Source organism: Montipora capricornis, chromosome 2, assembly GCF_036669925.1.
Source record: "Montipora capricornis isolate CH-2021 chromosome 2, ASM3666992v2, whole genome shotgun sequence".
NCBI lineage: Eukaryota > Metazoa > Cnidaria > Anthozoa > Scleractinia > Acroporidae > Montipora > Montipora capricornis.
The window spans coordinates 53059775-53072274 of NC_090884.1; the positions used below are offsets into that span (position 1 = coordinate 53059775).

The 12500-nt window shown below is 39.7% G+C and overlaps 1 protein-coding gene across 3 annotated transcripts in view; it reads left to right on the top strand.

Annotated features, from left to right (window-relative positions):
- The window catches only part of LOC138027496 (complement C3-like), a 92797-nt gene that overhangs the window by 45846 nt on the left and 34451 nt on the right, over positions 1-12500 (top strand). For all 3 annotated transcript variants that reach the window (XM_068875060.1, XM_068875066.1, XM_068875055.1), the window contains exons 18-24: positions 1469-1636; positions 2708-2782; positions 4891-4942; positions 5672-5725; positions 6455-6592; positions 8667-8796; positions 11480-11708. In XM_068875060.1, coding sequence (XP_068731161.1) covers positions 1469-1636; positions 2708-2782; positions 4891-4942; positions 5672-5725; positions 6455-6592; positions 8667-8796; positions 11480-11708 — 846 coding nt within the window. The remainder of the gene's footprint in view (positions 1-1468; positions 1637-2707; positions 2783-4890; positions 4943-5671; positions 5726-6454; positions 6593-8666; positions 8797-11479; positions 11709-12500) is intronic.

Below are 12500 nucleotides of genomic sequence, written 5' to 3' on the forward strand. Positions count from 1 at the left end.
ATAACGTCGTACGCGTCTAATGGAGAGAAAATTTTGAAAAAATTGTCAACCTCAACAGTTGGGCGATTGTGATCTTTGTTTTGACTTCGGTCATTTCGTTGTCAAACTTTATAACACTTGACAGAAAAAGAAACTTACAAAAACCCGGTATCTTGCCATCATTTGACACAGATGCTTCACTGTTTGGCGAGTAAACATGCCGCGGTAACTTAATCACGGCGCCCGCTGAATTCCGGCCATGTCACTTTCGATTTTGCGATTTATTTGAACGTAGCAAATATCTCCCAAAATGTTTGCCGCTGATCGTAACTTTTTATATTCTATATTCACAGTTCAAAATTAATGTTGTTTTCATGTCGTAAATATTTTATTCTCGATTGACCGTCCCGGAAACTTCGTTCTGCTCTGTCTAAAAACAGTGTATCAATAGTTATTTACTTTTGCATCAATATTTGTTTTGCATAAAGCAAGCTAACAAAATCTGTACCTTGCTGAGTTCGCATTTGTTAGCGTTAATAGTATTTTCGGTCCGATGCTTTTGTTTTATGAGGGGTATATTGTTTTGGTCTCCCATCCTGATTCTAACCCCGCCGAACAGGGGGCTTCAGTTCAGTGAACTTTAGTATTACAAAGCTGTCAGATGCTCAGAAGGCACGCTTAAACTTGTGGTGGAAAGAAGTTGTGAGGGAACTTGAAAATTATCAACATGTCAGCCCAGAAGCCTATGTTTCTCGCTTCTCTTTTATTTGTTATTCTTCAGAGACTGGAATGCTGTATTTCAATACCACACAATTCAGTGCCTTCTGATTTTCTGTAACACGTACCACAGGCAACCCAGTGTATGCTTCACGGAAGCATCTCGTATACTCAACAAATAGCGCGTTTCTGATTGGTCAATGACGAATGATAAATAGGTGACAGAGTGCAATACGGAAGCTCTATACTATGGAAATACAGAGATGGAATATGTAATAAATGAAAAATCGTATGAACCTACTCGTGCATTTCGAGATTTAAGTTAACGTCACTCGTGATGATTTGAAAGTTCGCAAATTAGTATCAACGATGTTGGTGTTAGGTGAAAAAACGAAACGTTTATCTTCGGGTACTGAGGTCCTCCACATGACCTCAAATTGTCCCACAATCTTGGGTGAAGGAAAATAGTGGATGAAAAATGCACTTAAAAATAAGTCAAATCTGTTACTTGGTAACAGTGTTACTTGTATCCCTCAAATGTGGCCCTATTGCGATGAAAATTATTTGAAATCTATTACTAATTCCGTGTCACAATGTGTGGTTATTTCAAAGACGACACCCTTTTGGTCAGTTGGTGTGAAAGTGGACCGCGCGGTCATGGTAACAAGAGATAAAAGTAACCTTCGTGACAAACGGATTCTGGCGCTCTCTAAGCTCATATTCTCTTGTTTTAAGACAATCAAATGAATTTTTAAGCATTTGTATGTTATAGGTTGAGTTCTCTTATGAACAAAAAGGCAAACCCAATGAAGTGGAAACAGAACCGGGACGCGTATTTTCCTTAAAAGTGAGCGCCCCTGAAGGGACACGCTTGGGACTCCTAGGTGTGGACCAGAGCGTTTATCTGCTGAGAAACGAAAATAGGTTCACTAAAGATCGGGTAAGTGGTGCAGTAAATTCATCCCAAAGTTTTCGTTTAGTAAGAGATCGAATGAAATGTTTCGTCAAGTAACAGGACAAAAATAGGGTCCGCAGTGCGTTCACGTCAACATTTTAACAAGTAGGTATATTGGAAGCGTTCATGAATCCAACAAATGAGCCCGTCGAACCGTTCTTGAATTCCAAAAAGTGTGTTGCATGAAGAACAACCCTTTTTCATTTTCTTTTATTTCGACATGTACGCATTGCGTGCCTGTTTTTATAATTAACACGGAGATGTGTCGTAGCTTTGTTTGTTGTTGCACGGCTTTCAGAGTGAAAGGTCTACGTCTCGATCCCATCCACAAAATACGTTTTTTAACGTTGTCCTACTCTGTGACGTCATCGTTTTCGCCTATTCACACTTAGACGTAAGCGATTTCAAGAAGTTGCTTTCTCAAAAATATTACTTTTCGGACGTTTAAGTGTCAACGATAGGCAAAAACGCATCAAACGCGCAGGCATTAGTGGAATGAGGTCCACAGTGCTTTTTTGTTTTCATTTTTAGGCCGTCCCCTTTTTTCTGCGTTTACTTTGTCCGACCATCCCTTATTTTCGAGTTTTCGACATTGGTTTTGCCCGTACAGCTTTTCAGCTGTCAGCGTAGGAGGCAATTATGTTAACACCAGCTCTCTACTCTTTTTTGGCCCCTGCCACTCGACTCTTTCCGCAGCTTGAAACTGTATTTTTGAAGGATTGCTTGTGATTTTCCTTTTTGTCTGCTATTTTTTTACGCCAACTGAGCGACACAATATCATGAAACGCATTCGAAAGTAAACGGAGAAAGACAAGGGTACGGCCTTAACTGTCCTTAAACAGAGCACTGGAGCATTGAAAAGGTGCGATGCTGCAATTGCAAATTTATGCAACTTTTCTTAATTTAATCACGACCTCCGATTTGAGAATCGGTTTTATTTGGGCTTTTTAGTTAATCGTAAGTTCTTACTTCGCAGCCCTTTGTGTAAGCCAGCTTCATCTTAACTTAACAAAAATCGTCTCACTTTTAAAGAGATCCCGTGAACTTTCTTTACAGATTTTCAAAACTGCCGAAGAACTCGATCTTGGCTGTGGCGTAGGAGGAGGAAAAGACAGCAAGGATGTCTTTAAGGTTGGTACAAGGAAAATCCGGCATCAATGTGGCTTTAGTGGATATAAATGCTAAACAATCGCTAATTGACATTAAGAGATAATACATTTTCAATGGTGACTCGGAAAAATACTGCTTTGCGGGAGTCGACCTACGATCCTTCGATTACTCTTTCGTATGCTTTACCACTGAAGTATAGGAGACGTGTGGGATCTGCAATTTCGGACAAAACCTGTTGAAACAAAGAGACATTTTTGAAAATCCGAAAACGTATCCAAATGTTTTCTGCGTAAAAAGCCGCCCTTTTCCCTCCCCCCAAACTATGTCTGATATTTGTGACCTCCAAGCTGATTCAAACCTCCTTTGTGTCTGGTCAGCTTCTAATGAACTATATTTCCAGCCTACAAAATGTCATAATCTTAGAAAACCAGGTTACCGAACTGAAACTTGTCAGGAAAGAAAAAGACCTTGGACTTCCAATCACTAAAGACCTCTCATGGAATGAACATATCACCCAAACTGTCTCAAAGGCAAACAAACTACTGGGCTTTATTAAGAGACATTGTTACACAGTTCGTAATAAAAAAAACTCTGACATCAATATATACATCTTTAATAAGATCTCATTTTAGATTCGCTTCTCAAGTCTGGGCTCTTCAATCTGTTATTAAGAATTTATTACTAACCCTAACCCTAATCTGGTAAAACCTTACAAAATAGAAAGACTTAAGCGTAGCTTTAAAAGAAGACAAAGTAGTTTCTGCTTTGATATCACCAGGAACAGCATTCCAAATATTCGAAAGTGTAATAAAAAAACGAATCCCTAAAAAGTGAAGTTCAGTTCTAAAATAAGCTGTTGTTGGATAAAGTCCCCAGGAACCACGGCGTGATTTACTGTTAACATAATTTTCTAAGTTTAAATGAATAATCCCTGATTTACATTTATAAAAGAAAACAAGGTCTAGGCACTCGAGCCAGTAATTAAGCGGCAATAAATTTAGATGGACTAAGCGAGTTTGATAATTCATATTCCGATCGTTACATGTAACCTTTTTTGCACGTCTCTGGGTCCTTTCAATGAGATAATGTTCGTACTTTTAAATTAATCTGTCCTAAATGCCGCAAAATTAATATTTTCACTGTTTGCTCTTGTTGATATTGTAATACTTTTTTTCATACATATTTTTTCATCTTGGGCTGGGTTGGGTGTTCTAGTTTTGAGGGGTCGGGTTTTGGGGTGTAAATACCTTGTCGGGGACTTAGTGTCCTATTGTATTTAACACCCACCTTAGGGTGAATCTTTAAATAAAATAATAAAATAAAATGAATGTTGATTTATCTCGGTTGGAAATATACTGTAGAGCAGATGACAATACTCCGCAACATTGACTGATGGGGGAGGGGCGGGAAGTGGGAGGGGAGTGTAAATTCGGCTTCCCTGGGTAGGGATGTGTGAAAGTAGTAAATTTGTGTCACTGTGTCAACAGCTTTGTTCAAGATTGCAGGTCATCATCCCCGAGGCACCATTTAAAAAGTGTATTATCTCTTCATCAGTCATCTACCCGTCTTAACACTGACTTCCAGCTCAGTCATTCATTTCAATAGCTAATAGGACATTTGAATGATGATGCCATTTGACTGCAAGTCCCAGAATCCTTGAGGTTTTGCTTGTCTCGTGCTAACCAGAGCTACTGTTATTTTTACCCCGCTGGGAATACAAAATTTAAATAAGAAAAGAAAAACAAACTGAATTCTGGTAGTTGTAGTCAAATGGCACTATCGTGTGAAATTGCCTATTGATCGAAGAATCCTTTGTTCTTGAGGCCTTGTAAAATGTAAATTGAAAGGAAAGATTGCCTTTTAAAAAGAATTTAAAACAATTTAAAACAAATCCAGGTTTTTGTCACCAAAAATATCAAAGACATTCAGTGAGTAGATTCGAGATTTCTTTTCACAACCGATGCCTCTATATAATAGCTTTTTAGGAAAAGATTTAAAGAAATTCAGATAAGTATTGGAGGTTGAACTTAACTGACTTTACATTTTGTTGAATTTCCCGAGCGGATTACATTTAATATTTTAAATGTATAAACAATAAGACAGAGACACTAACAATCTTTGGTTAATAGAACGCTGGCGTGGTCCTCATAACAAACAATTTCGTTAGTGATGGAAGAGAAGGTAAGACAAATATTGAAAAAAAAAATGTAGATTTTACCACAGTTTAACATACAATTTTACATATATTGGAGACCGTCGGTTCCACATCAAAATTTTAAAATCTAAGGGATAAAACTGTGCCAGAGAAAAGTCTATCTTTATACATATATTTTTGCAAATTTCATATCGTGATAGAAAAAGTAGCTTTGTTATTTCGTCGCTCAAATTTGATGGTTGCCTTTTCCGCTAGTATGATTCCTTTTCTAGAAAGTGTCGCAAATTGTGGAGGTTTCAATCACGTCACCCGTCTGTGATTGGAAAACACTTTTCCGCGCTGTTTTTTGACTGACAGGCAGCTTATTGTCTAGCGAAGTCACAGAGAAATTAATTTCGTTGCCATAGTAAAGATGGCACTTGCTCAAGAGAGAAAGGAATCGTCTGGTTTGCTTATTTTCGTCGGAATTTCCTAGACTTTGTTTCTGTCAATGTAGCAGTTTTTTCTCCAAGGAGGGTGGGCGCGTATTTTCAACGGGAGGAAAGCGAGTACCGGGGGTCAACCCACCTTAAGGGGGATATGAGGGCATCCCCAATCCCCAAAAAATAAATCCGTAGGACCCAGCTCAGATGCTTCCGCGAAAACGCCATTTTCGTCCTTCAAACCGAGATAGGTCTTTAAATAAATAAAATCACATTCTTTCGTTCTTGTTTCCATTATATCTGTGATAGGCCAGTTTTTCTTTCAATTCTCAGATTATGGATGCGATGCGCAGAACTTCAGGAAGAAGAGAAGCATAGATGACGATGGTATAACTGCAATTCACTTTTTGGTTGGACCGCACCCAAGATTGAATGTACATTATTTAAATGTTATTGATCCAGTGGCCACCTTGGCTCGATTGACCAACCGTTTTGTGCGCCTTCGTTCCACCGCAAACACTACGCCTGGATCACTGGTCCAGTCAATTGCATTTTCTATCAATCAGAAAGTAGCCTGCCTGCCAAGTACAAAATGCAACTGGCTGAAAACAAATACAATTACGACGAGTGCTACCGGTGATCCTGCCGTTCGTTGGGAGGAGGATGTTAACTCCCAACACGGCTGAAAATCGAGCCTAGTGACCATCTCTTAGGAAATATTATATCATATGGTAGTTGTTTTTGTTTACTAAATGTTAACTGAAATACATGACTTGTACATTGTACATGACGGAGAGTACTTCGCTAATCTCACCTCACTCCAAACAGGGGTTGGAGCCCAACATATTTTCCTCCTGTATAAATTTGGGCGAGCAGTTGACTACATCATGCATTTTACTCATTAACATGGCAACATTAACATCGAAAGTGGTTCAGCGTTGTCGCACGGGCGCGATCTAAAAATAGATTTCAAGTAATTATCATGAGCAAAGGGTTCACCATGTTATCTCATATTCTCTGTTGTAGAACAATTCGACGCACGAACTGTAGCATGTTGAACAATTTAATCGTTAATTTAAACATCAACGGTCCTGATTTAATTAATCTATATTGCAGATGAAGTGTGCTGTGAGTTTGGTCGAAACATCGGTAACGAGACGTGTGTGAAACAGTTTCTAGACACCAATAGAGGGCTTAGCACAATATGCAGGAGAAAAGCTTGGGAATGTTGTACGGAAAAACACGGTTTAGAAGGTAAGCGGACACACAGGTTACAGCTATTATCATGTGACCTCGTACGGCCCAGCTAAGGCAGTGCTATAGGATCGCATCGCAGGGTACGTGAAAAGGCCTGGACGGATAAAATGGGTGAATGAGGGAAGACAGCGAAATTGAGTTCTATTATCTGGATGAGCAATTCAGATAATGAACCGGTGAAAAAAAGGATTTAAATCACTCTCCAATGAAAGCATGAAAAGTTCATTGCCGTCAAAAACCGGAAAACCTAGTGACACGTAGGGCCTCCACAATGCCTCTCAACCTTGCCCTGTCGGCCGCAGCGACTCGCACCTTATCCCAAAACCCCATTTAGCATTTTCTTTCTCCTTCTCCATTGTCCTTTTCCCTTTTGTTTTCGTCCGACCCTTCTTCCTCTTTCCCTCAGGTGCCCAGGTCATCGTAACATTACAATCACAATCCTACTCCTGCCTCAGTAAAAATGCGTTAGGAATGCCCCATGTCTACCCCATACTTGGTTAAGATACATCGATGACATTGTTATGATCTGGAGTGAAAGACTCGAGAACCTTACAATTTTCATCGCTTATCTCAACAGCATTCACCCCACCATAAAATTCACCAGCTCACACTCTCCCATCAATGTTCCTTTCAGTTTAGTATTTACAGCCTCTTCCGCTATTTTTTCGTTACTCTTCTAGTATTTGAATTCAAATTAGTAGTAACTACAATATTTTACCACATTTTTTTCAGTAACATGTCATCTTTCATTTACTATGTAGATATAGATATGTACATAGAGGCAATCCACACTACTGAATATTCAAATTTGCGTTGTATCGGCTCTTGCTCAAATGTTTGCAATCATTCTTCATCTTCTGGACTTTGCGGCTTCATTTTACTCTTCAAGCAGCTCTTCGGTCCGTGAAACACTGTAGAAAAAAGAACCAAACGCTTGCTGGTCATATGATAGAATACTCAGTTCATGGCGCTAGGTCCGTAATCCATGACCTCGCGCCAAATACTTTCCCTTCCGGCCCACGCTGACTCCAGTCGAAAAGCACTTATTCCGCCATTTCCTAAAAGGATAATTTAGTAAGTCACGATAATGGCAATGCTTACGGGCAAAAGCCACTTAAGGAGGCTCGAAATAGTTTCTCCTTTTTTCAAACAAATAAACATATTCTGTCCTTAGATACAGTTAGGGCAATCATATCACGACGAAATTTGGCCAGGGTATTAAGTACCTATCGTAGATTTCTCACATCATGTTTTCCTCCAAAATAATGTTACCATGGCAACGATATTAGGCATTTCTTTGAGCCTTAAAATCAACATATGTGGTCCTTTTTGAAGAAACGGGACGGTGACATTTTCCCATTCATCGTTACCAGATAATGTTAGAAATACTCTCTAAAATATTTAAAATTCAACAAAATCTGTAGGTCAGTTTTTCAGAAAAATAAGTTTTTTTGAATTGTCTCTAATTATTTTTTTCGCCTACAGAATTTTTTTAAATTTGAAAGACAAACGGTTTAAATTAATCTAAGCTAACATGCAAAAAATGAAAAAAATTCACCGTCCAGAGATATAAACGAGTAAAGTTGCAAAATCAGGAAAATTTAGGGGGTTCGGGGGTTACAAGATCAGCATTTACGCATGCGTCACCCGCTCATTCGAGCCCGCGCGCGAGTGGAGCTACAGGTCTACACAAACGGATTTAAGTAACTATTAAACCGTCTAAGTAGAATTTTCGTAGTTTTCATTTCATGTCTATTTATATGCCATGTATATACGAATTGGAGAAAGGTAAGCGAAATTAGCGGTATTTGTTTATCTCTGGTGACCCATTTAAATCATGAGCTGACGCAAGCAGATTACGAATTGCGTGTGTGGCTTACGCGCGCGCGCTCAGCTGAAAACCCTTTCGAGCCTCCTTAAAACGTAAGACCTGGGACATCATAACAAATTAGGATTTAATATTTTATCTTGTTTTTTCTCAACACCTAGATACTCCAAAGAAGTTGACTGCTTACCGGTCCTGTTTTAGGGGGCCCTTTCGCTGACAATTCATTTGATTTCAATATTTTAGACGCGGCTCTCCAAGTCCTTGGGCGAAACGCAGACGCTATTGATGATTTGGGTGATGAAGAGATCATTGCTCAAACGCAGATCAGATCTTTCTTTCCAGAAACCTGGATCTACACTGAAGAAGTTGTGGGGTAAGGCATTTCTTTAAAGTGATCATTTGTTTCTCACATAGAAGCTTTGTCGGTAAAATTGGTCGCGCATGGTCATACAAGTACAATTACGTTTTAGTCGCTTTTCAGCCCTCTCACAAGCGATCTAAATGACGGACACACAAAGCAAGTGTGAATGGGCGCGAGAAAAAGCTACTTTGTGGAAGGCATTTAAGGGGGTATTTATATGAGACTTGGATGGACTCAGACCGGTATGAAATATTTGTAGTCGTCTACTTGAAACCGGGACGACATGCTTGGTGCCTGGTTTCGGGATGAAATGGAATGTTTTGTCTAATCAATATATGGCTGACCTAAAAGCATGCAAGCTTGAAATTTCTGGATCCGGTCTTAGATTTGTCATCATTTACTTGAGATCGGTGGAAACTCAGACCGGTACGAGAGTTCTGAGTTCATTGTCCGGCCGGTCTCATGTAAACGCATAAAAAGAAATGTATGGAGGCCGATACGACCTCATACTGGTCTGAGTTCGTCCCGGTCTCATGTAAATACCCCCTTAGAAAAGGAACTACATACTTGAAATACTTGATGCATACTTGTCAGTCAACCGAAGAAAGAAACGTTACGGCGCAAGCGCATTGGTCACCCAACTAGTTTATCTTTAGTCTTGAAATTATCTTGGGTCCTCTTTTGATTTCTTGTTGTAAAACTTCGTATTTGTAAAATTTATAGCGAAGAAGAAGTTGAGTGCGAGGATCTCTTCTATCTTTCGTAAAATTCATAGTGCAAGTAACTGATTTTTTTTGAAGGAGAAAAGCTGTAAAGACTTGTTAGTGAGGTACTTCGTACTTCGTACTTCGTAATACTTCGCCCTAGAGGCACTTTGTTTGCAATCTTACTTCAAACTCGTCTTACAGCGACTTTCGTATGACCTTGAAAAAGTGGTTGCAGTTTGTTTCACAGACCAATGTTTGGCAAGATTTAAACATTTCTCCTTATTCCCGCCAATATTCCCTCCAAGGAAACCCCTAGTAAATTTCCCTAGTATGGGCAGTAAACAGTTCGATTGCCCAATCACATTACTGCATTTGAAATGACGTCAAAGCGAAATTTTCCAGAAAGTTCCATGGAGAGATGACGTTGTTTGCATCCACGTTCGCTAAGGCAATGAAGATTCGCGCTCGTTTGTTTTTGCTCGATAAGCCAATTATATGTTTTGCATTTTTGATTACATTCTGTTTTTACGTTTATTTTTCAAGGTCATATGAAAATCGTTCTATCGCACGCGTTTGTCACATGTGTAAGCCACTTCAGCTTCTTTGACGTTAACAGCAGGGGTGGGGTGGGGAGGTATAAAACTAGAATGCATAAGTTTCAGTTTTTACTGAAACATCTGCAAATAAAAACAGAAGCAGCAAAGAATAGAATGAACCGTGGGACAGAGATGTTGTGGCCAACCTTCTCTCAACTATTACTATTTGGATTACTGAATTTGTTCCAAGCGTACTCCGTTGTCCAATCAAGCCACGTAGCTGTTACAACGGCTCGCTTGCTTGGCCTTGAGATTGACAATGGGGTCAAAAAAATACACAACGGAGACAGAAGCAGCACAGTTTCGTCACTTAACCCTTTCACTCCTGTAAGGGCCACTGAGACTTATAGATTTTACTCTGTCTAACGCCAGACGATTTTACTCGTCAATGGAGAACCCCAAAGGAGTGTTGTTTTCTTGGGCAAGACACTTTACTCCCACGGTGCCTCTCTCCACCCAGGTGTATAAATGGGTACCGGCGAAATGCTGGCGGTAGCCCTGTGATGGACTGGCATCCCATCCAGGGGGGAGTAAAAATACTCCTTTTCGCTTCATGCCACAGAAACCGGGATAAGCTCCGGCTCTGATGGGCCACTTGGCTCGTAAACAGACTTTTATGAACTTTCCTGAAGTGTCAATTGTATTTAGCGATGGGGCATATCAAGTCTTAGGGTGATTTTTGAGGGAAAAACCGGAGTAACATACCGGAGAAGAAGAGTAGAGAACTAACAAACTTAACACACTTTTGAAGCCGAGTCTGTGAATCGAACTCGCGCCACATTGGTGGGAGGCGAGTGCTCTCACCACTACACCAACCCTGATCCCTCGGGAAAGCAGTAAAGCCAAAAACCAAAATGAAATAATACAATAGTGGTCAGAATGGAAATATTTCGCTTTATTATGCCTGCAACTAATCTGTAGGCATTCTTTGTTGCACTATATTTTCATTAATGCTTATTAATTCGGCAATTGGTCAACATTATTTGCAAGCTCACGGTTGTAAAGATCAGTTTTGAAAGAATTCCAATTTAAGCCTTAAGAAACTACCAGAACAAGTTTCATTGCTTAGTCTACGAAATACTCCTCATTGAGAGTCTCAAGCCTGATTCGAATATCCAGACGGACTCCATACGTGCCTAACTTTTTATTTCATTTTCAATGATCCTTTCTTTCACTATACAGGCTTTTTATCTACTATTGTTGTTTTAGTATTTATAGATTGCAATTTTTAAATTACTTTGGCATGACAATGATGTTTAGCTAACGTCGAAACGTCGTCGTTTCTAAACAAAGTTTTTAACAAAGTTCTCGGTATTTTTTAATATGTTCAGACATGTTTCATCGCAGTTTTTCATAGTTAAACCTTATTAATTCACCTAACTTTTTTTGCAGTTCGGAAGGATTTATGCAAATGGCTGTAACAGTACCCGACACTATAACCACTTGGATAATGCAGGCGGTAGCCATCAATAACAAAACAGGTCTGGGATTAGCCACGCCCCTTCGAATTGTTGGATCTCGCAAGTTTTTCGTCTCGCTCCGAATTCCGTATTCTGTCAAAAGAGGAGAACAAGTTGCTGTGCTTGCAACAGTCTTTAATTATCATGATTTTGAGGGGCGGGTAAGCAGTAATTCTCGTTCGGAATTTTGATCCATTTCTTGTAAAGTAATAGTTTTCTTTTTAGTTTTTTTTTTTTTGGCGTTGTTGTTTGGCATTTAAAGAAGATCAAACATTGTTTGGTGAACAAACATGCTGATGTTGAAGTGAGTGGCCAAACGGATAAAACATGCTTGATGTAACTCAGATCAAACTCCACAAGCAAAGAACTATGGATCACAAATAGTAAAAAACACGAGGATACAAGCGGCCGAGCAAGCCTGGTACGCATTCACGCGCCACACATGTTTGATACGGCTGGCCAAACGAACAAAACTTCGCCCATCAAACACGAGAACAAAAAAAGTGTTTTACGTTGATCGATCGAATGTTTGATGGCCTTCAAATTCTATCAAACACGACCAAACACGATTAAACAGCACCAACAAGATGGCCAAACGGTAAAATGGTTAGTCACCGAATAATAAAAAAAAAAAAGTAAAGTAAAGTGGTGCATTTATATAGCGCCCTTATCACACGTCTCAAAGGCGCTTTACAATGATCAATTTACCCCCAGCGGACTGGAAGCATATACAGGCGCAAATTGCAGCCGCTTCTAAGCAGTCCATGCTTGCTGGTACTCATTTTACCGACCTCGGAAGGATGGAAAGCTGAGTGAACTTTAGCGGGAAAGAAGGTCGCCAAATATTCCAGTCTCGGCAGAACCGGGAATGGAACCCGGGACCTTAGGGTTGGAAGGCAGAGATCTTACCACTGCACCAACCCCTCCGCTTTTGATGTTGTTTAAACGCCAAA